The sequence below is a fragment of the Typopeltis vanoorti genome, chromosome 24 (assembly GCF_054136105.1).
Source record: "Typopeltis vanoorti isolate ZY-2024b chromosome 24, IOZ_Tvanoo_1.0, whole genome shotgun sequence".
Taxonomy (NCBI): Eukaryota; Metazoa; Arthropoda; class Arachnida; order Uropygi; family Thelyphonidae; genus Typopeltis; species Typopeltis vanoorti.
The window spans coordinates 47,341,319-47,367,311 of NC_143572.1; the positions used below are offsets into that span (position 1 = coordinate 47,341,319).

The 25,993-nt window shown below is 36.3% G+C and overlaps 1 protein-coding gene across 1 annotated transcript in view; it reads right to left on the bottom strand.

The window, feature by feature from the left end:
* Nemp (Nuclear envelope integral membrane protein) overlaps positions 1-25,993 on the bottom strand; it is a 171,365-nt gene that overhangs the window by 119,991 nt on the left and 25,381 nt on the right. The window contains exon 3 of the mRNA XM_090413828.1: positions 12,105-12,309. Coding sequence (XP_090269954.1) covers positions 12,105-12,309 — 205 coding nt within the window. The remainder of the gene's footprint in view (positions 1-12,104; positions 12,310-25,993) is intronic.

The window sequence follows — 25,993 nt, forward strand, 5'->3', positions numbered from 1 at the left end:
TGCAGGAATGAAAAGAATGTATGGTAATTCCATTGCACAAGGGTGTTGCAAAGACTGATGTATTCAACTATCGACCAATTAGTATCTCAGCAGTGGTGGTGAAGATTTTGGAAAAAGTGGTTAGGGCTCGCATTCAGAAATGGGTTGACAGTGAATCTCTACTTTGCAATGAGCAACATGGGTTGTTTACTAAGGGAACGTCATGTTTTAGCAACTTGCTCACATTCTATGACAATGTTACCATTGAACTAGACAAGGGGAATGGACCATGATACTTTTGGATTTTGCTAAGGCTTTTGACAGAATACAGCATGTTACATAAATTGCAGAATATGGGTTTGAATTATAGAATATTAGTATGGATAAGAGCATGGCTGACTGAGAGATATCAAAAAGTGGTATATGAGGGATGCGAGTCTGAAAGATTTGATGTAGGGCTGGCTGCCACTATAGTGAGACATTGTCTCATATAGCCCAGTGTTACTTCCGCACCCATGGGGCCCATGTGCAGAGGCATGACACTGTGTTCTCCACTCTGAACAACTGCTTTAAGAACAAAGGTTGGGAGACCACAGTGGAACCACATTACAGGACCTCCGCAGGTTTGAGTAAGCCAGACATAGCGATTAAAAGAGATGGTGATGTTTGGGTATTGATGCCCAGGTGGTGGGAACAGAGCGCCCACTAGCCTATAGTCATAATAATAAGGTAAACTATTATAAGAATAACCAAGATCTAGTTAGTAAGATATGGGAGGAGCATGGGCAACTCCAAGGTTTTACCAGCGCCACCATCTCTTTACATGGCGATGGAGCACAGATAGCTATAAGGACTTAAAACAGCTTGGGTGCAGAAGGATGTAAAATTTCTTTCCTTGAGGACCCTACAGGGCACACTGGTGGCATGGCATTGCCACCAGAGAATGACTACAATGATAACTAGAACAGGCATAGGAAAAAACACTTGTAAATGCTTAGGCCTATATCAAGTCTGAATGAGATGTCTGGATGTGACGTAAGGGACTGCCCATAACCAGTACAAAGATTAATAAAAAATAAAATGAAAAAAAAAAATAACCAGTGGTGTACCACAAGGATCAGTGCTTGTTCCACTGTTAATCAATCTATACAATAATGATATTGGGAAGGACTTGACAAGCGACATACAGCAATTTGTTGATGATAGATAGGTAATCAGGAATAGTACTGATATGCAGCACTTGCAGAATGATTCGAATAGGCTGGAATTGTGTGCATGGGAAAATGGATGTCAGTTCAATGTCAGTAAATGTAAAGTCATTCACTTCGGGTGATTATGCTTGAATAAGCTGATGAGGCTAGGGATCTTGGAGTGTTAGTAGATAGGAAGTTGAAGTTCAAGGGCCATGTAACAAAGATTGCAAATACAACTCGAAAGATAATTGCGATGCTGAAAGAAATGTTCACATGTAAAGATAATGTCATTTTGCCTCTACAAGGCATTGATAATACCTCACTTTGACGTTTGTGCGCAGGTATGGTCTCCTGGTTTCCATTGTGATTCTGATATATTGGAGAGAGTGCAAAGGAGAGTGATGAAAATGATATCAGAATTGTGGAATACTGATAATGAAGACAGATTGAGAATTTGTAGACTGCAGACACTGGCAAACAGGAGAAAGAGGGGTGATATGATTGAGACTTACAAACTTCTGAAAGGTTTATACAGGATTTCAGTTGGAATTTTTTAATTTATTGAGGGTGGGGAAAGGATAAAAGGTCCTTGGAAGCTGAGAATGAATGCTGCTAAGAAGGGGATGAGGGCTAGATTTTTCTCTTATAGGGTGGTGCATGATTGGAATGGATAGCCATTGGATGCTGTGAGTGCAAGAAGTGTGAATGAATTCAAGAATAAGTATGATAGCTGGTGATTGTAGTATGTGGCCTCCCTCGATCAGTCCATGAATCCCTGGAGGTCTCTTAATAATAATAATAATAATATATGAACACTTAACTAGAAAAAGCCATCAAAAACCTGAAATGTGGAAAGGCAGCTGGAGTAGATGATATTCGACCAGAATTATTCAAATATGGAGGTCTAAAATTTTACAGCATAATTCAGGAAGTGTAACCTGAATTACACTTCCTGAATTATGTAACCCCTACAGAGCGCATCCCCTGGGTGGCGGATAGGGGAGCCCACGATGTGTGTGTGTGTGTATGGTGGGGTGGTCCGAATATACTGAATAAAGACACGTGGACCAACAGGGCCATAATGGGCAATCATCTTGATTGTAAGGGAAGTGGCACTCCCATGAACTCCTAGCTGGATCTATCCACTTCTTCTTCTACTTTGAGGAAGATCCACTTACTTAAATCTTTCCTATAAGGCCTTATCAGCCAACTCTTCTTATTTTATGACCCTTATGGTATTAGAGTACTCGAGGGCCATGGGGTCTTTTCATTTCTGGCCTTACAACCATGCCCTCTCTATAAACCTTACTATAATTCTTCTATAATATACTTTTACCCCCTTCAATATACCCTATTCCTCCTATGGGTTTAAATTCGGAAGAAGGCTAGTTCAGAAGACTTAAGGTAGCAGTCCTACAACTAAACTATTCCATCGTCAGGCTAGTCCCCTGACATGGAGAACATAATTCTACTTGTAAGCTGACAGAAAAAGATAATCAGATTGAATCTATGGAAAACGACCCTGGAATGGAAAAGGTAAAACAAAAATGGAAACGACAAAATATAATACACATAGCAAACTGGAATGTAAGAGGAATAGCATATAAAGAAATAGAATTAGACCAACTATTAAATGAAAGAAATTTTAAAATAGCAGTAATCACTGAAACAAAAAAGAAATTAAAAGAAACTATGAGAACCGAAAATTTTAATGTGATATACAGTGGAGTCAACAGAGACCAAAGAGCACGAGCAGGAGTCATGATTTGGATTCATAATTCCTTTTCAAAACAGTTAAAACATTATAAATTATGGAATGAAAGAATAATAGAAGCTAGAATAAAAATAGATAGAGGCTATTTAACAATAATTGGTTTATATGCCCCAGAAGAAGGAAAAGAACAGGAGAATATTGATTTTTTATAATCAGCTACAAAACATATATAATAAAATAAATAAAAATGATTACGTAATTTTAGCAGGAGACTTAAATGCAAGAATTGGAAACACAAAAATTAATAATAATATAGGAATACATGGAGAACATATTCTAAACAGGAATGGTAAAAAATTGATTGACTTTGTAGTTTATAATAACCTAAAAATAATGAATTCCTTCTATAAACATAAAGACATACATAAATATACTTGGGCAGCAAGAGGATGGAAATCAATATTAGATTACTTTATACTAAATGAAAAGACATCAAAATTTTCACTAGATGTTAGAGTTCACAGAGGATATGAAATAAGCAGTGACCTCTTCCTTGTTAAAATAAAATTAAGATTACCACCTAAATGACTACAAGTAACAAGAACAGAAAGAAAAATTGAAACATTTGTTTATAAAACTAGACTATTGAATGACACAAATGTACAATGGCTATATGAACAAAGAATTAACCAATATCTAGACAAAATAAAACAAAATGAAGAAATAGAAATAGAATGGTTTAATATAAAAACAATACTAAATACAGCAGCAAATGAAAGCTTAGGAAAGACAAAAAAATTCAATACAAGGAAAAAACTGAAGATCTGGGATGATACAATGAAAGATTGGAAGATGAAATAGAATATAAAAGTTTTCGGAATAGAAGAAATATTCCAAAAACTTTATTTTAGAAGTACAGAATGGATTTAGAAAAGGACAATCATGTACTGACCTGGCCTTTTGCCTAAAATTAATAATAGAGAAAAGAAGAGAATACAATTTAGAAACCCATATTGCATTTATTGACTTTGAAAAAGCATTTGACAAAGCTAAAAGAAACATATTAAAAGAAAGACAAATACCAAATAATATCCTAAAAGCTATCACAAGTATATATGAAAATAATCAAATACAAATAAGATTAAATCACGAGCTATCATATACGAGACAGATAAACCAAGGGGTTCAACAGGGATGTCCCCTCTCAGCAACTCTTTTTAATATCTACTTAAATGAAATAATAAAATGGAATAAAAATTTACATCAAGAAATTAAGCTTTCTCCCACAGTGAACTTAAACACTCTCCTTTTTGCGGACGACCAAATAATAATTACAAATTCTGAAGATAACTTACAGAAAGTTATTTTAGATCTAAATGAGATAGCCAAAGATTATGGTATGATAATATCAAAAGAAAAATCAAAAACTATGGCCTTTAAAGGACAAGATCCAGCAAGAACTAAAACAGTAATAGATAACAAGATCTTAGAACAGGTGAATTCATTTAACTACCTAGGATGCATGATCACATATGAAAATGAAAAAGATATAAACGTAAAAATTGCAAAATATTTAAAAATAACAGGTGTAATTAACTCTATATTTAAACCAAACCTAGTTCAAAAACAAACCAGACTAAAAGTATACAATACATCAGCCCTACCAGTCTTAACGTATGGAAGTGAAATCTGGACAATAAAACAAAAAGACAAACAAAGATTAATAACAGCAGAAATGAAGTTTATGAGAAAAACTGCAAAGTTTACCCTATTTGATCACAAAAGAAAAGAAGAAATTATGAAAGAATTAAACCAAGAATCAGTAATAGAAAAAATTTAAAAAAATAAACATAAATAGATGGAACACGTTCAAAGAATGAAAACAGAAAGATTACCAAAACAAGCATTAAAGTACAAGCCATTAGGAAAAAGAAAACCAGGACGTCCTCTTAAACGATGACTTCTAAGGCTGGAACAGGCTTAAATCCTTGATACACATGATGATGATAGCCCACATAAGCAGGGAATCTGGTAGACACCTGGATAGCTGAGATGCGGGAGCTTGTCCTTTGGAGACATTAGGAATGTGGCGATTTTTCTGATAGGTCGAAAAGCCACAGAGATATTTAGTGGTTTTAGCACCTTAGTTATGTGTTCACTAACCCCTTGTACATAGGGGGATAGGTATACGTGTAGGTTCTTCTGTACTTGAAGAGGATGCTGGAGCAAGACTACTTAAAGCTTTTTTTATGAAGGACTTCTTATAACCATTGGATATGAAGGAGGAATTAATATACTGTAATTCTTTTTGTAAACATTCTTCTTCTGAAGAACAAAAGGAGTGGGCTCTATGAACAAGTGTTTTTATAGTACCTGCCTTTTGACCGGGATGGTGATGTGATTCAGCGTGGATATACTGGCCTGTATGAGTCTCTTTCCTATAGACTGTGAATTGTAGATAACCATCTGGTTGGCCAAGAATCAAGAGGTCTAGAAAGGCTAACTGCTTATTTACTTCTACTTCTAGGGTGAACTGGATCCTTGGATGAAGTGTATTCATTTTTGAGAGAAACTGTTGTAGTTCTTCTGAGGTGCCCTTCCATATGGCAAACAAGGGGTTAGTTATTGAACGCATAGCTAAGGTGCTAAAACCACTAAATATCTGTGTAGCTTTTCGACCTGTTAGAAAAATCTCTACATTCCTAATATCTCCAAAGGACAAGCTCCCACATCTCAGCTATCCAGGTGTCTACCAGATTCCCTGCTCGTGTGGGTTATCATATTTTGGACAAACAGAAAGATCTACTCAGGTTCGGTTAGAAGAACACCAGTCGTATATCCAGTACCTTGAACCCAAACAGTCTGGCATTGCAGAACATGCCATCAACACCAGACAGAGTTAAGTGGAACAAGACAAAAGTCATTCACAAAAGTCGGTTCCTAATGGAATGGCTATACAAAGAAACATTACTTCATTCCCCTAACTTAAACAGATCCGATGGTCTACATCTTTCCCCCTTGTGGGAGATAGTACTTTATAAAGCAGCAAATCTTTCCTAACATATAATTGTATACATATATATATATTTAATTATAAAAAAATGGGAGAAAATATTTTTTAAATTATTGTAATTGAATAATTAAATATTTAATAATTAAATAACTAAATAATTAAAAATAATAATACTTAAATAAATTTAGGAAATTTAACGTTAGCAACTTAGGTGGCACTTTGAATATAACAGTTATTGTTTAATTTGCCTTGTACCTGTACTGATGATGATGCCTGTGATACTCAGGTGAAAGTTCTAAGAATAAAGAATAATTTATGTGAGTTAATTCCGTTATTATAATAGTAATATGTCTACTCACGGTATTTCCTTACTGAACCTTATAAAAATATATTCTTTTAATTTTTGTTGATGATCTGGCAAAAAATAAGCATAATTTTGATTGATTTACACACATAAGAAGATGGAAGACCAGACACAATAAATAAATGTGCAAATTACGACATTATTTCTTTCAATTAATTTGTTTTCATAAATCTCGTGGCACACCGGTTGAAAATCACTGGTATACATTATCTACATGGATCACATTATGAAGTGGTATTAAACCTGATATCAAAATTGGAGATGTTAATCTCAGCTCTTTATACAAATGATGTTAGGCTTCTAAAAAAAAAAAATCCAGTACAAGTTTGCATTGAATAACTGCTGTGATAAATTTGGTATGAAAATTAGCAATAAAAAAAAAATGAAAATATGCAGAAACATCAAAATATCAACAGCATTCTGAATGGAGAACAGTAGAACATTTCAACTATTAAGTCACAAATTTTCAGTGAAGATGGCAAATTAAATATGGAAATAGATAACAGAATTAGTAAGGCTGATATGGTAGGAAGTCAGCTGAATAAATTTATATGGAATAAGAGAGAAATTAGTCAAAACACTAAAAGCTGTATACAAGACAGTGTTCAAACCAATTTTAACTTATGCATTTGAGTTGGGTTAGAAATAAAATGCTTAATCAAAGATTGGAGACTACAGATGTGAGAAAGATTAGGGGAAACAAACAGATGGCATCAATGGCAGTATCATATTAAAAATTAGGATATTAGGAAAGAACTTGAGATTGTTATCATTCAGGAATTGGTTAGCTGAGCTGAGCTAAGTTCAGGTGGTGTGGTTCCCAGAGAAAGTTCATGATCTAGGTGGATTGACAGTAAAAAGTGCCTTAGAAGAGAGAAATATAAGATCTCATAATAATGGAATCATGATACATTACATATTAATTTGGAGGAAAACTGTCAACAGGAAGTTAGTAATGGTGTTATAATATTCTGGTCATGGGGAACTTAGTATGAGGGACTTAAAACGAGGAAAGATCACATGGCAGGAAGGAAATGGAATTTATACACTTACTGAGAGTTGATTACTTGAAGCAGAATGTGATGGAAGGACTCAGGGTATGAGACTGTTGAATCTCATTATACAGGGTCAGAAGACCTGTCCATAACTAAGGTGGCTACACTGACTCGAAATGGGGAAAGTGATCATGTGGTCTAGACTTGGGAGGTAGCAAAACGTGGAAATTCCAGTTAAGAAAGGGTATATGTGGAACCATAAGGCAGGTGATTATGATACACTTAGGAGGCAGCTTGAAGCAGTACAATAGTATAAAGTTCTGCAAGAGAAGGATGTTCACATAGTGGGGGATAGTCAAGGGATATTTGGAGGAACAAGTACTGTATATTCAGGATCAGCAGAGTAAATCAAGTAGGAGTTATATGGATAAGTAGTATCATTATATCACTAAGTATGAGCTGCAAAAAAAGATAATGTTGCGGAGGATATATATAGGGAGAAAAGTAACCAGCTAAGTGAAACAGTACAAGGATCAAATAAAAAAGGTGACCAGCATGGTAAGGAAGGCAAAATTAGATTATGAGAATAAATTAGCTGAACAGGCAAAAGGAAATCACACAGAGTTTTTTTGTTATGTGGATGACCATCGAAGGATAACTTTAATAAGTGCAGATGATAGAGGTAACAGAGGCAGACAAAATGGTTGAGCTACTGAATGATCATTTTGCAAGAGTATATCATCCAAATGAAGTTACTATTATGACAAAAATGACAGGGACTGATGTGGGAACAGAGGTTGATGAATTGGAGGTGCTTAGGATATTGAAGAATCTGAATGCAGATACATCTGGGATTTGATGGGTTATCAGTTTGCATTTTAAGAAAATGTGCAGGGATCCTAGTGATGCCTTTGATTTAATTAAAGTCTCAGCTCTGGCAAAGTCCCAAGAGAGTGAAAGGAGGGTAAAATAATTCCTTTGTATAAAGGAGGATCTAAGTCTGTAGTAGCAAATTATAGAACAATTCAGTATCTCAGGAGTAGTGATAAAAGTACTGGAAAAATTGGTAAAAAAGGGAATTCAGGAATGGATGGATAAGAATATGATACTCTACGAGAGGCAACATGGCTTTCTGAAGGGTCGGGCCAGTCATGATTTAGTAATCTGTGAACTTTTTATAATATGGTGGCAAATGACTTGGCTAATCGATGATAGTGCTGGATTTTGCAAACGCATTTGACAGAATACCACACGGAACTCTATTATGAAACTGTAACAAATAGAGATGGATACACAATTGGTGATATGGATAAAAGGGTAGCTGATGGACAGATACTAAAAAGTAGTATGTGGAGGACCAGAATCCAGGAGAAAGCAGATGAGTAGTGATGTGCTGCAAGGTTCCATGCTAGGACTGCATGTAACAAAAGTTACATGTTGAACTGTTTAATTTGTACATAAATGATACAGGAAATAATTTGAAGGGAGGTATTCAGTTGTTTGCTGATGATGCAAAGTTGGGTAAGGTAATAGTTAAGGTGATACAGAGCTTGCAGGATGATTTGAAAGAAATTGATGAAGCCAGGGATTTGTTGGTAGTAGTAGATTGTGAGTTGAAGTTTAGATGGCATATTGCTAAAGTAGCTAGGTAGCTCACAGGAGCAAGTGGTATTGAAGAACACACTAACAAGCAGTGATACTTCTCTATTGGGGATGAGGAAGTGGTGGAGAGGATCTAGAGGTGAACGGTCTGTGGAATGCTCTATATGAGGATAGATTGAGGGTTTATGGATTGCAAAAGATCGTTGATAGGCAAAAAAGAGGGAGTGATATGATAAAAATATTTAAGTTACTTAAAGGATTTTAAAGGACTAATGCAGGGGAAATGTCTCAGCACTTGGCTAGAGGGAGCAGAACAAGAGGTCATCCCTGGAACTTGAGTAAGAGTGTGGTTAGCAAGGGCATGAAGACTTAGAGTTTCTGCTTCAAGAGTGGTAAACGAATGGAATGGAATGAATGTTATACATCTATACTGTTTTGGTCTAATTTATGTGAGAGCATGTTCTCTACCTTAAATGATTTGTAACCAAATAGACAATAATAATAATAACAGGACTCTAGCTTTGATGTAGTAAGTTTTTTTTTTTTTTTAATTCCCTCACCAGAGGTCACACCAGCACTTTTAACAGTTGACCAAACTGCTGTGACTTTAAACACCACGTAGATTGTAATGTAGCTTGTTTCTCTGTACATATGTATACTCCAGATGATGACCTTGATATGAAGGTTGAAACATCAAGTGATTATTTTGGTTTATATTAAATTGAAGTTTTATGATTTTATTTATATATATTTAATATATGTATAAATAAATATATTTTATTTATTAAACTGAAATTTTCATAAAATGTTTTATTCATTAAAATAAGCACCTCCACAATCTGCAACTGTTTCCCAACAAGATACAAGTTTGTAAATTGTAAGATCTACAAAACTTAAATAGATTGTTGTTATATTTCAAGGATTTCTCAACTATTTGTCTTATAGTGAAAATCTGATCTTGACAACCTCTATTTGGCTTGAACCTAGTGTGTTTTTCTCCAAATTTCCCTTCCACAACTTTTCTTAGCATTTTCTCAGTGTACTTGCATAAATCTTACCAGGGCTACTCAGTAGGAGAATTCCTCTGTAATGCTCACTTTCAGTTTTATTTCCCCTCAGATAAAAATATAAATGTATATATAATATGTTATTCTGATCACTTACTTTACCTGAATGAAGCATTTAGATCTTCTTTATTGCAAGCATTTACATGCTCTTTATTTCAATCAAGTGCATCTTTTCAGTGCATCAGAGGTCATATGACCATACGAGGGTGGGCTGAAAAGTTCTCGGCCTAACAATGAAAAAACGAATTCATAACTTCAAAATTATTTTTATTCTTCAACATAATCTCCCTTAAGACTAATACATTTATTCCAGCAATGCTCCAGCGCCATTATCCAATCCCTGTAGTGGTTCTCAGTAAGATCTGAAAAATACCCCTCTACAGCTGCAATCACCTCTTGATTCAAAGAAAAACGATGATCAGCGAGGAAGTGTTTTAGTTTTCAGAAGTCAGAGGGAGCCAAATCTGAGGAATAGGGTGGATGTTCCAACAATTCATAGTGCAGATCCCTTAATTTCCCATTGCCAAAACAACTTTGTGGGCAGGTACATTGTCCTGATGAAAGATGATTTTTTTCTTCTGCGAACTGGGTCTTTTCTCACGAATTTTTTCGTCTAGTCTGGTTAGAAGATCGAAATAATATTCCCTGGTTATTGTTTTACCCTTTTCAAGATAATTAATAAACAAAATGCCTTTAGCATACCAAAACACTGATTCCATGACCGTTCCTACTGATGGAACAGACTTTGTCTTCTTTGGCACTGAACAACCGGCTTCTGTCCACTGTTTTGACTGCTGTTTGGATTCTGGTGTGTAATGGTGAATCCACATCTCATCCATAGTAATAAATCAACACACAAAATCAGTTTTATTCTTGTTAAAACGCTCCAAGCACTTTTCAGAAATTTTCATGCGAGTGTGTTTTTGATCTGCTGTGAGCAAGTGTGGCACCCATCTTGTGCAAAGCTTTTTCATTTGTAATTCTTCATGCAAAATATAGCCTACACATTCTTTTGAAATGCCTATATAAGTCTCAGCAATTTCACACATTTTGACTTGCCAGTCATCCAATACAAGATATCGTGCACTTGATCAATGATTTTTGGTTGTTAGACTTTTTAGATGTCCTTCACGAGGATCATCTTCAAGGCTGGTACGGCCACGTTTAAACTTGGCAGCAGATTTCTTAATTGTCAAAAACGAAGGAGAAGAGTGCCCATAAACATTTTTGAACTTCAAACAAATTTCTTTTGCCGTTAAACCTTCTTTTACAAAGAATTATATAACGTATGATACTCAATTTTATCCATTTCAAGAGATACAGACAACACTTTTGCTTCAGACAGTTGGATAAAACAAACTACTTGATAGAATGACTTTCAATTTCACATAGATGCTTATGACAGATGTACCAACTTAGAAAAAAAAAATCTTGTTGATAGTATTGCCATCTATAGTCGAGGCCGAGAACTTTTCAAATCACCCTCATATGTGGAAGTCTGAACAGGAAGCAAGAAATGAAGTTATGTGGACATATGGAAATCCTTCATGAGGACTTAGGGTGTGCAAGAATGCTGCCTTAGGATATCTGCTAACATTTGCTACCTCTACAGTAGTAAGGTAACCACAGAATGTTAATGGTAATCAAGATCAAAATTACCATCCAGCAGTTTTACATTCAGGCATTTTTTCTTCTTCTATCTGAAATTCAAAGTTTACTCAACCCACATACAGTGACATCTGCTAGGTGATACTTGTAAAAATACTTTGATTGCCTCTGGAACTGGTATACAGTATACTGGTATAAAAGTTTAACAACTTTTAATGATATCTCAAGTAGTGATAAACATTAATAACTGATAGTCTCAAAGCACAAAATGAAAAAATGAAACTGGAAACTCGACATGATGAAAACCATTTGTAAGTTTGTTGCAATGTTTATGGCACTAGGAAACAAAAAAACTGAAGGTACTAGGAGTTTAAACTAAAAAACTGATGAAATGCAAATCATGCTGCTTATTTGTTTGTATATTTTAGTACATTACCAAGGCTAACAATGATTTAGGTGGCATGCTGGAAGTGCAGCAAATGTTATCAATATTCATTTCTCTGCTACCACATGGATCATAAAAACAACAATAAATATTACATTTAAATGACAGAATTTACATTACTTACTTCTAACTCTGAGCTGTAAGATATAATCTCCGGTGGTTGAAATGGCAATGCAATATTGATTAAAAACAGGAAAGACAAGAGCAGATTGTTGCCATGGTAGGATACGAAGCCAACTGGTTTTAAGCTTTATATATTGATTATACACATCTGTAGCATTATCACCTCCAAAAAGTGAATAAGAAGCTGGCACTTTGTGGATCTCCAACTAAAGAAAGAGAATGATGAAAACATAACTATTTTTTCTTTTCTCTCTCACACACACACACACACACACACACACACACACACACACACACACACACACACACACACACACACACACACACACACACACACAGTGTCAGATATCTGGAAGTTACTAGATTAAACCAAGAAGGAAAGATACTATGCTAGTAATATGCAATATTTTTTTCTTACTTTGGGACAACACAGTTTCATGCCTGAAATGTTCAAACCCTTCTACAAGTAATAACCAAAATATAATAATTAAACAATTGTCAAACTTAAGTAACAGAACAGAATGCTTTTAAACAGACAATAAGGCATGGCAGGAAGTGTTGTCGTATAATGTAGACTTGCTGTGTATCTTGTATTATAAAGATATAACAAAAAGCTAAAGAAGGCTCATCCAACCTTCATTAGAAAACAACTAGTTTACTAATGAAGTAGTAGTTAGGTAATGTTTTTTTTTATTTTTATAATTTATTATTATTATAGTCCAGGAAGCTAACATTGCAAGTAGCCCAACATATTTAAACAAATTTTACTCTTATAAACTTGTGCCTATATTCAAGCAAATATGCATGCCAAGAGAACAGAGTGTTGTGACCCCTTATCTTGGTCTGATAGATCTCTTATCTGTCTAATTATTTTCTAAAGGTAAACGACATTAATTTCTTGGAGAGTCTTGTTATCTCAACTAGTATTTTTACTCTATCCTTATAGCTAGTGTTAAGATAAGTTGCAGTAACTACTTGTTCAAGTGGAGTTGTGCCTAACAGACATTAGTAGAGAGTACATCATATTATCTGTGTTGTTCTACAGGTTCTCATTAATCAGTTCATTCTCTTATCAACATAGAGAATATTTATTTTTACCTTGCACCACTCTATGTCTAGATGATATTAAATATAACTACAAGGAATAATTCATTAATAAGCACAATAAACTCAACTTCCTTAAACAAAGAATCCCCTAAATTTCTCCATAAGTTTCTCTTACACAGAAGTGTTGTGGTTAATTAATCACTCTCTTTACTTTTCCTGCAAAGATCCGATTAGTTTAATGAATGGTACAGTGAAGTGAAATCAGGCAAGCACGTGAATTTACACATTATAAAAAAAAAAACATTTATTATTCTAAATTAACACAATACAAAATATTATCGATACTGAGAATAAAATAATTCATTCAATTTACTTTCTCCTTATTTTAAGTTATACAGTCACAATAATATTAGAATCAATTCTATCTCTCCTCTCAATTCTAAGTTGCACATATAAAGACGATATGAAACTCCAATTCAATCTCCCAGCACAATTATATGATTAGGATATGATCTTCTACTTTACTCAGAAACTATAACGTTCTTTTGGCTTTACGTAAGAAGCCTTATCATAAGACAAAACTTATTGTATACGCTACATACTTCATATGTCTATCGTTCAATTTAAACTCAGCACGTTTAATTCGAACTTCTATACTCTGTAATACAAAACTCTTAAGGGCACTTAATATTTCGCAGGATATTCATATACATAAACTTCTTAACATAATACATTTAATTCAGAACTAATATCCCATGAGCATAACACGTTCACAAGGAACAATCCTTTCTTAATTACCCTTTTAAAACGAATTTTCTAGGAACATATCATATCTTGAGGTTAGACACAACATTCCTTATGGAAAACATAATCTCTCATTTCCACAAGATAATTAAATTTTCATCTAATGTCCTCTGGTTCTAGACACGTTCTTTAGGAACAAATTGATGCCTCGACTTCCTTTCATAATAGAGTCTGTACAAAAATCACTATTCATTCCCACAGTTAATATAGTCACAAAAATGGAATCAAAATTCTCTTACCGCATTCCGACGACTTACGGAACATCTTGGTTGTGGATTACTTCAACCTTCTAGGGTGATTCCTCAGAAGAAAAATGAGTGTCCCTCAACAGTCTCTTTGGTTCTGGCACACACAGCAATTTCAGGATATGTAGCATGAGTGTTTCCTCGTCGTCAGCATGGCCTGTTATCACTACAGATTTCTGGATTATTAAGCTGCATGTCCTTGGATTTCTCGGAACGCTTCTCGGGCATCACCTACTCGGACTTAGTTTTCGGTCAAATACAATTTCAGAAGCATCAACCTTGTGTCTTAGAGCACGATGACTCGAGCCTAGGACTCCAAGCTACGAACATCAGCGATCCATCTGGGACAACACACCTCGGACGAAAGCCAGGAGATGTATAGTGCAGAGTTCCAGATGATGATAATGAGTTATGCTGCGCATTTTGGCACAAGGATTTCTCATGTGCCAAACCATAATGGCACAAGAACTAATATGTCCTTGTGCCATTATGGTTTTAATGGCACAAGGACAGCAAAGGCCATACTGTGCCATATCAAAAGGTTATAGCAACACATAAGGTATGACAATCACAAATATCATGCCCAAAGTGGGATTCAATCCCTTGACATGTTGGTTGGAGAGTGGATACACTAATCACACAGCCAACCAGGCTGGCTAGGGCTCCAGAAATACAACTTAAAAATGTATTAGCCACAAAAAAATTTTCCTGACTTTTTATTGGTATCAGTCTACTTTATATAAAATATTGTTATAAGTGATGTTAAATGTTGATAAAATGAAAGTAATAAATTCTTTAATTCTCACTCTATATTATATCTAATTATACAAAAATATGCTTTCTTTTAATGTGGGTTTAAGATTATATATGCCACAACACAGCTCATCACAACTCAGTTTGTGTTTTCTTCCATTTATTGATAATAATGAAGGGTGAACTTATATAAATTATCCATGAACCATAATTTAACAGGCAACACAAATAGTAAATTTCATGAAAACAAGGATGTAGAAACAAGAAACTCCAACTCACTTTTCACAATGCACTCAGTCACATGATCCAGTCTTTGACTTGTCTTTGCGCTTAGGATAATATTACATTACAATTGTGCACCTACTTAAGGGGTAAAGGTTAATTTGCCGGCCTAGTTGGCCGAGCGATTAACGTATCCGCTCTCCAGCCAAAAAGGCTGAGGTGGTTCGAATCCCACCGTGGGCATGGACGTTTCTGATTGTCTGTTGAAATAGTAGTGATGGTGGCAGGTGGTAGATGGCATAGGTGCAGTTAGTTGTGGTTGGTGGAGATGCAGAGTTGTAGAGTAGGTGCCCTCCCTCGATGAGTCTTTGGACTCCCTGTAGGTGTCATGTAATAATAATAATAAATATATTAATTTTTCCTTTCTTTGATAGTTACATAAAAATCAGCATTCATTATTATTATTAACATTTGACTTCCATGGAGTCAGAGACTCATCATGGGAGGTACACATTATTGCACACAATGCTCATCCAACCGTGCCTGAAACTGATTCAATGTGTCTACACCCACAACACATTCAAGCAATGCATTCCACTCACCAACCACTCTCCATATAAAGAACCTACTCTCACTCCTCTGCTCACACCCTCCCCATACAGTTTCCAACAATGGCCTTTTGTTCTAACCCCCTTCTCCCATTCTATGAAAAATCTCTTCCATGTCAACCTGATAACAACCCTGATTATCTTATATGTTTCAATCATATCACCCCCCTCTAACTCCTATTCACAAGACTCTGCAACTTATCTTCTCCCAATCTGTCCTCGTACTCCACATTCCAAAGACCACTGACCAACTTTGTGAATCTTCTCTGGACTCTTTCCAGCATATCCTCCTCACCAAGAAAACCAGGCACACCAAATCTGTGCACAATAATCCATATGAGGCTTGATCAAGGCCTTATATAATGGCAACATAATCTCTCTATTTCTGCATGTCAGGGTCCTCCGCATCATTGCCATTATCTGATGTGACATCTTCACAACTTGTGAAATGTGGCCCTTGAATTTCAAGTCCTTGTCCACCATCACTCCTAGATCTCTCATCTCCTCTACTTCCGTTAAAGTTTCCCCACCAAGTGTATACTTTGCATCCCATCGTTGCTTACCAAATCTCAAAGCCTTACACTTTGCAACAATGAACTGACAGTTCCACTTACCTGCTGATTCATGCAATTATTAAAAAATGATGGAAACAACTAACTTGTTATAGTAAAACTTCAGGTCAATATAAACTGATCTTTCAGTGTTTCGACCTTCATATCAAGGGTCATCATCAGCATATATATATACACAAAGAAACAAGCTACATTACAATCTACTTAGTATGCTAAAGTCAAACTAATCTAGTCAACTGTTAATGCTATTGGCCTGACCTCTGGTGGAAAAAAAAAAACCTTACTATATCAAACCCAGTCTTGTTATTTGGTTACAAATCATTAAGAGCAATATTAAGGTAGAGAGCCACATGCTCTCACAGATAAATAAGGACTGAAATCACTGGCCAATATACATGCTAACTCTTACCACCACCCTTTACAAAAACTTGGAGTCATTAATATTCTCAAAAACAGAGCTATAACAATTTGCTTTAACACCACCAACTGGCCATGACATCTATAGACGTTCAGCAAAATCTGGATACAATTCTGTAACACCTATTGAATAACATGTATAATAAGTGCAATTTGGTCTCACTATTTCATCCACCATGGCTGGTAGAGAGGTTAATGAACTTTTAAACAAGAATTACAAATTATTAGCAATACATTTATAAGCAATGGATATAGCAAATATATCGATCAATAAAATTCTTCATAAAACTTCACCAAAAAAAATTCAACTAATATAGATTACAGTAAAACCATAGCTATCCATAAATTAAAGGGTTATCAGATAAAATAAATAGAATTCTACACCAGTGTAATTTTAATGCTACTTTTAAGCCACCTATAAAATTAAAAAATGTATTCAAATCCTCCAAGGATCTCTCCCCCAATCCAGCCCAACCTGGGTATACCAAATCCAATGCACCTAAGTTGATGGATGAAAGGACGTACACAAGAAGGACAGCTTGCATCTGCATGGATTTGGCATTTAGTCTGGAAAAAGTTGTTGAATGAAGTGAAAGTAGATGTGCAAAATCAGGGAAACTAGAGCTTGGGGGGGGGGGGATGTCGAGTGAGTACCAAGATACCAGTGAGACAGTTAAATGTAAGAATGTGCATAAAATGACTAAGTTTGTGTTAGTGCCACTGATAATAAACCAGAATGGGAGAGATAGTATAAAGCATAAGGGCAGCAGTGGATCTGAGGAGCTACTGCACTTTATGTACACAAATGCCAGGAGCATCATCAAGGGGGAGGTGTTTTTGGCATTGGTTAGTTCATCCTGGCCAAAGGTTATTGGCATTAGTGAAACATGGCTGAAAGAAGATGACAGAGTTAGTAGGATAGAATGTGAAGGGTATGGTGTGCTCAGGGAGGATAGAGTGAAAAGAATGGGAGAGAAGTATTATTGATGATAGCTGATGAACTGCAACCAAAGACAGAAGTCCAACTGCAGCCCAGTAAAAATAGCACATTTGAGACCATCTGGGGGTGAGATAGTGGGTAACAGAACAAAATATACAGTTGGCTGCTTCTTTCAACCAGGGGGATATAAAGGATGATGGGGATAGTATGCATCAGCAATAAAAGCTCAATGAGTGGAGGGCAGGTAATTTTTATGAGGGCCTTCAACTATGGGAACATAGACTGGAAGAGGAAAGGACACATGGAAGGAAGGAAATGGAATTTACAGTTACTAAGGAAAAATTACCCGAGACAGCATGTGATGAAATGTACCAGGGTTTGAGAGCACTAGATCTAGTAACTGCATCAGAGAATTTGTCCATAACCAATATGACCACACTGCCACAACTGATGAGAGTGATCATACTCTCATCAGTTGTTGGTCTTTACTTGGGAGGTGGCTAAATGTGTGGAATTACAAGGCTGGTAACTATGACAAACTTAGATTTCTTAGATCAGTGCCATGTCATGCAAAACTGCAAGGAGATGTTGGTAGTGCATGGGAAGTAGTAAAGAAGTAAGGGAAGTAATAGAACACTTCATACCTAGAGTCAGGAGAATAAATCAAGTGGGAATTAAATGAATGAATACCATCATCAAAAAAAAAAAAAAAAATGCAGAGGGAATTCAAGATGACCAGCAGTGCAGAACACAGGCCAGGAGGATAACCAGTGTGGTAAGAAAGGCAAAAGCAAAGTATAAAAAGAAATTAGCAATACAGGACAAAGATAATCTCAAAGAGCTCTTTTGATATGTTGCAAGTAAAAGGAAGAATGTTCATGGCAGAATGATTTTAATGAAGGGAGGTAACTGATTCAGGCAAAATAGTAGAATTACTAAGTGAACACTTTGCGAGAATACATCATCCAAGTGGAGATATTGCGGTAACAAGTAACAACAGAGGCAAAGGTTTATATGGAAGCCGAGGTAAATGAACTGGAGATGCACAGCATGTTACAGAACCTTAATGTGAATACAGCTATAGGGTTAGATGGTATACTAGCTAGAGTTTTACGAGAAGGTGCTAGGGAATTGGCAGTGCCTTTGACCATGTTGTTTAATCTAAATCTAAGCTCTGGATTAATCTCAAAGGGATGAAAAGAGGAGAAAACAGTTCTGCTGCATAAAGTAGACTCCAAGACTGATGTAGCAAATCACTGACCAATCGCCATATCAGGAGTAATAATCAAGGTACTGGAGAAGTTGGTCAAGAGCGGGTCATAACACAGGAAAATACAGGAATGGATAGACAGAAATGGGATACTATATGGGAGCAGAGGGGGGGGCAGAGAACAGTTTTGTGAAGGGTAGGTCATACCTCAGAAACTTGCTCATGTTTTATCCAACTCAGTGACAGTTGAACTGGATAAAGGTAATGGGTTCACAGTGATATTGCTAGACTTTTCAAAGTCTTTTGACAGCATACCACATGGAATTCTAATCGATAAATTATAGCACATGGGGATGGATACAAAGTTGGTGAAGCGGATAAGAGAGTGATTGATGGAGAGATATCAGAGAGCAGTTTATTCAGGAATACAGTCCAGTAGAAGGCCAGTGACTAGTGGCATGCCACAGGGCTCTGTTCTTGGGCCACTACTATTTAATTTGTACATTAACGATATAGGAAAGGATCTCAGAGGAACTATTCAGTTGTTTGCTGATGAGGCAAAATTAGATAGAGCAATAGTTAATAAAGATGTTAAAATTTTGCAGAATGATTTGGATAGACTAGCAGTTTGGGCAAAGGAGAATGTATGTCAGTTTAATGTGGTAAAGTGTAAGGGTATGCATTTTGCCAGCTATGTACTACATTGATGGAACTGTACTCCAGGAAATTGATTAAGCCAGGGGACAGGGAGTCAAAGTTTAGAGGGCATATTGCAAAATTGGCTAAAGCAGCTCATCAGATTACTTGGTTACTGAAGAATACCTGATGGGCAGTGACAAGAAGGTTATTCTACCTCTTTGTAGAGTCTTAGTAAGACCTCTATCTTGACAACTGTGCACAGATCTGGTTACTTGGGTTTCCTGGGATGAAGGGGAGGTGGAGAGTGTCCAAGATGGTAGCACGTCTATGGAATGAACCATATGAAGACAGGTTGAAGATTTGTGGGTTAGAGAAATTGGTTGACAGGAGGAAAAGGGATGATATGATTGAAACCTACAAATTACTGAAGGGATTTTACAAGATTAATACATAGAAAATTTTTCAGAGCAGGTCTAGTGGTGGGAGAACAAGGTGCCATCCTTGAAAACTAAGCAACAGTGTAGTTAGCAGGGCTCAGGCTAGATTTTTTGTTTGGAAAGTGGTAAATGAGCCGAATGGTGTAGATGCCATGACTGTGAATGAGTTCAAAGCAAAGTATGATGGATACTGTGCAAATGTTGGATAGTGCTTGGTATGATGTTTATGGCCTCCTTCAATGAGTCTAAGAAGGCAATGGAGTAGCCCATAATAATAACAACAATAATTTAGCTTATATTGGTGAAACTCGACACACAATTCCAATCTGTATAAATGAACACAAACAATATATTAACTCTAGCAATTTCAGTAAAGCAAGCCTCTTGAATCTTAACACCCTAAACAAACTGATTGGAAAGGCAACTGTTCCTTACATCATACAAAAACCTGGAATGAATGCAAATTCAGGAAAGCCTGTGAAATTTTGATCTAAACAATAATGGTGGAACAAAAGTTCCAAGAATTTTGATTGTACACATTCAGTCTGCAGAAGTTCTTTCAAGTTTTCCAGCAAATTCTTATTTTTAGGCCTATAAGCGATAATTTCAGCTCTTATTGGCAATCATCTATACTGTTTATGTTATAATGTATCTGTGAGTAATTATGTGACAGCACGTTACTCTACTCTCTAGTTTGATCACTACTCTAACTTTGATGTCCACCACCACCAGGTCAGGCCAGTAGTGTTAACGGCTGACCAAATTAGTGCATACTATGTAGACTGTAACATAGCTTGTTTCTTTGTATAATATGGGTATATTTCCGATGATGACCTTAATATGAAGGTTGAAATGTTAGATGGCTATTTTGGTTTATATTAAACCAAAGGTTTTACGATAACATGGCAGTTGTTTCCATAATTTTTTAATAATGAATTTTGATTTGCATCTATAATCACTAGTTTATTTTGTTAATGGAATTACATTGTAATTCTTTAAAAAATTCAATTTTTTAAAGAATATTTCCACTCTCTGGAAATAAAACTCCTTTAATAAATTTGTTTGCAGCCATCCGTGATCAAATAACATGAGAGTGAATAAGCTCTTTTAAAATGAAAGGTAAAACACCCTAACTCAACATCACCAGAATTAAAGATTGGTACTATCAACATAAGAAGCCTGAATGGCAAAGAAATGGAGCTAGCTGAGGAAGATAAGTACCAGATCGACATAATAGGGGTGACAGAAACAAAAAAAGACAAAAAATGGTGAGATCTTTCTGAGCAATAAATACAAAATGTTATATTCAGGCAATGACAATAAAGGAAAAGAAGGAGTAGCCATTGTATTCAACACTAAAAACGAGGCTAATCTTCTTGAATGGCAGGCGGTCTCAAGTAGAATCATGTGGGCAAATATTAGCATCGGGAACTGGACAACGAGACTTATTTGTGCCTATTGTCCCACAGAAGGTTCTACTAAGGTAGAAGTGAATTTTTTTAATACTTTAGAGAAAGCATCTGACACAATGAAAAAGGAAAATAATAAAATTAGTTTAATCCTTTATCCAAGTGTGAGCAAACAAAGTTTGCGCCTGAAAGTATCTTCAGGACTGGGGTAAGGTGGTACAACACCAGGGCAACTCGTTGTAAAGGTGGAGCAAGCTACCAACCCTCCTATCTCAGTATCTCCTATAATGCAAAACACATCTCCTTGCGGATATGTCTAATGTTATGCATTATGGGAAGGGCCACTACCCAGACTAGTTTCGACCTTTATTGAGGTCTCTTCAGTGGGAGCCAGTCCCAGGTGGGGATACCAGGCAGAAGCATTTGCAGGTCATCTCTACCAATAGGATTTGCCAAATGGTGTGCCACCCTTTTTTAATAAATTACTCTGGATTTAGAGAAAGATGTTGAAAGTTTATTTTTCACTTGGTTAGAGCATAATAAAATTAGTTTAATCCTTTATCCAAGTGTGAGCAAACAAAGTTTGCGCCTGAAAGTATCTTCAGGACTGGGGTAAGGTGGTACAACACCAGGGTAACTCGTTGTAAAGGTGGAGCAAGCTACCAACCCTCCTATCTCAGTATCTCCTATAATGCAAAACACATCTCCTTGCGGATATGTCTAATGTTATGCATTATGGGAAGGGCCACTACCCAGACTACCCAGCTTGCTCCACCTTTACAACGAGTTGCCCTGGTGTTGTACCACCTTACCCCAGTCCTGAAGATACTTTCAGGCGCAAACTTTGTTTGCTCACACTTGGATAAAGGATTAAACTAATTTTATTATACTCTAACCAAGTGAAAAATAAACTTTCAACATCTTTCTCTAAATCCAGAGTAATTTATTAAAAAAGGGTGGCACACCATTTGGCAAATCCTATAGGTAGAGATGACCTGCAAATGCTTCTGCCTGGTATCTCCACCTGAGCCTGGCTCCCACTGAAGAGACCTCAATAAAGGTCGAAACTAGTCTGGGTAGTGGCCCTTCCCATAATGCATAACATTAGACATATCCGCAAGGAGATGTGTTTTGCATTATAGGAGATACTGAGATAGGAGGGTTGGTAGCTTGCTCCACCTTTACAACGAGTTGCCCTGGTGTTGTACCACCTTACCCCAGTCCTGAAGATACTTTCAGGCGCAAACTTTGTTTGCTCACACTTGGATAAAGGATTAAACTAATTTTATTATACTCTAACCAAGTGAAAAATAAACTTTCAACTTCTTCATCAAGAAAAAGGAAAAGTTGGTCCTTGTTGGGGATCTAAATAGCAGAGTAGGAATTGATTGTCAGACATACAAAAATATACTGGGAAAATTTGGAGAAAAGAGCAAAGCTAATAATAATGGCAAATATTTGTTGGATTTCTGCTCAGGACATGGACTGGTTATTACTAACACCATGTTCCAACATAAAAATGTGCACAAATTCACATGGAGAGAAGAAGCAAGAAATAAGAAAAGTCTCATTGACTATGTTGGCCATGCATGGAAGCTGGGCAAGAGCGTGGTTGGCAAGGGTGTTAGAGCTAGGTTTTTTACTTGGAGAGTGGTGAATGAGTGGAATAAGCTTCCAGAGCCTGTTGTGGGTGCTACGACCGTGCATGAGTTCAAGGCAAGGTATGATTGATACTGTGTCAATGTCGAATAGTTGTTCTTGACATGATGTTAGGGCCTCCCTCGATGACTCTGTCGACTCCTTGGAGTTGCCCGGAACAGTAATAGTAATGTTATTGTTGATAGTGATGTTTTCTCCCTTGTGCAGGACACCAGAGTGTACAGAGGATTTGAAATTGGAAGTGATCCCTATTTAGTCTTGAGCAGGAGAAAATTGAATTTCATATTGAAAAGAATAACATGTAAGAAAGTTTTGAAGCGAATAAAAGTTGAGCAGCTGTCAGATGCGAACTGTAGACTAAAATATACAAAGATTATTGAAGAAAAAATTAAACAGTTTGAGAACAGGAACCAAACTTTAGAGATTCAGTGGCAAGCCTTGAAGAAAACCTTGATTGATTCAGCCAGGGAGGCATGTGGTGAGATTGTCTGCAAGGATAGAAAAATCAGAACTCCATGGTGGACACAGGAAGTTAAAGAGGCAGTGAAGGAAAAGAAGAAAGCATATCAAAAGTTCCTGGCAAATAAGGCAGCTTGTGCTCTTAGAGAATACAGAGAGAAATGTAAGAAAGCTAAACACTGTGTAAAACTAGCTAAACAAAAGTCATGGGAGGACTTTGGCAAGAACATAGAAAATAAATATCAAGAAGGTGGCAAAATATTTTGGCGGTTATTGAAGAAGCTTAGAAATGGAGGAAAGAGTACTGTAAAAGGAGTTAGAGATGATAAAGGTGACATGAAAATGGGAGAAAAAGATATCCTTGAAGTATGGAGTAATTACTTTGAGAAATTGCTAAATGAAACAAGCAGTGATAGCACAGTGGTAAAAAACACTCAACAGGCATACAGTCAGGAATACATATCCATACTTGAAGTAGAAAAAGCCATCAAAGGCTTAAAATGTGGAAAGGCAGCAGGAGTAGATGATATTCGACCAGAAATGCTGAAGTATGGTGGTATAAAAGTTTTGCAGTGGCTGCACTGCATAGTTCAGAAGGCCTGGACAGAGGGACGAATTCCCGATGATTGGAGTAGAGCTCTCATAGTACCAGTATATAAAAAGGGAAATAAAACTGAATGTGAGAATTACAGAGGTATTTCCCTACTGAGTGTTCCTGGTAAGATATACGTAAGTATACTTGAGAAACGGTTGAGAAGAATTGTGGAAGAAAAGCTTGGTGAAAACAAGCTGGATTCCGGCCAAAGAGAGGCTGTCAGGATCAGATCTTCACTTAACGACAAATAGTCGAGAAAGCATGGGAATATAACAAAGATCTCTATTTGAGTTTTGTAGATCTGGAAAAGGCATATGATAAGGTGCCAAGAGAGAAGCTATTCAATACGCTGCAGTTATATGGTGTCAATGGAGCATTATATCAAGCAATAGTTAGTCTTTATTTGAGTTGTAAGCCAGCAGTTAGAATTGAATGAAGTACAGGAAGATGGTTTAATGTTAAATCTGGTGTGAGACAAGGATGTACATTATCCCCTCTGTTATTCATTATCTATATGGATCACATTATGAAGAAAAGTGGTATTAAACATGATATCAAAATTGGAGATGTTAATGTCAGCTCTTTGCTTTATGCGGACGATGTTATACCTGTAAATATATCCACTACGAGTCTGCAAGATTCCTTGACTAAATTGAATATCTGTTGTAATAGATATGGTATGAAGGTCAGCAATAAAAAGACAAAGACAACGAAAATAGGCAGAATCGTTGAAAATGTCAACTGCATTGCGAACGGAGAACCTGTGGAACAAGTAAAACATTTCACCTACTTAGGCACGATTTTTAGTGAAGATGGTAAATTAAATATGGAAATAGACAACAGAATCAATAACACTGGTATAGTAGGAAGTCAATTGAATAAATTCATATGGAATAAGAGAGAAATTACACACTCACCTTTCTACAGCGGCGGTAAGGCATAGAGTGTGGCCAGGGGTGCTAAGAATCTCGCAGATGAAAACAGGCTGCCTCTTAAATCTATGAAAATGGCAATTGGTACCCTCAATACTCGAACTTTGGCAAGAGACTACAGAATAGATTTATTAATCAAAGAACTAACTAATATCAAATTGGATATCCTGCTAGTGAATGAAACAAAAAGATTGAAAGAACTGACAGCAAGATGGTACAATGGCTCACAGATACTCCTCGGAGCATCCTCAAACAATGGCAAACAAGGTGGAGTGGGCTTCATTGTTAAATCTAAGCTCACCAAGTCGATCCTTTCTTGTAACATCATATCTGAAAGAATAGGTATACTCGTAATTGGAATAGAGAACAATATAACAATAAAATTAATATCCTGCTATGCTCCAACATCTGTAGCTGACAATCAAGAAATAGAAAATTTTTACATGAATCTTGAACAGGCATTAAATTATAAGTCAACATACACATTCGTTGGTGGTGACTTTAATGCCAAAATAGGATGTGGAAAAGAAGATGAAAAGTTTATAGGACCACATGGCCTAGGAGAAAGAAATGGAAGAGGAGAGAGATTAGCTGAATTTGCTGCAGCTGAACAACTCTTTATCATGAACACTTTTTTCAACAAATGCCTAGGAAGAAGATGGACTTGGCAATCACCAAATGGAGACAAAAAATGAAATTGACTACATTTTAACAGACTGTAAAAAGACTGGTACAAAATGTTGGTACAATAGGCGAAACATACTTCAGCATAGATTCTGACCACAGACTTCTCAGAGCCATTATAAGAACAGACCACAAAAAAGAACAACATATCAGGGCAACATCAAACCATAAAAGACAACCCAAACAAATAGACTACCACAAGTTCAGGAAGTACATAGAAGAGACTGAATGGACTATTACAAACTGTTACATAAATGA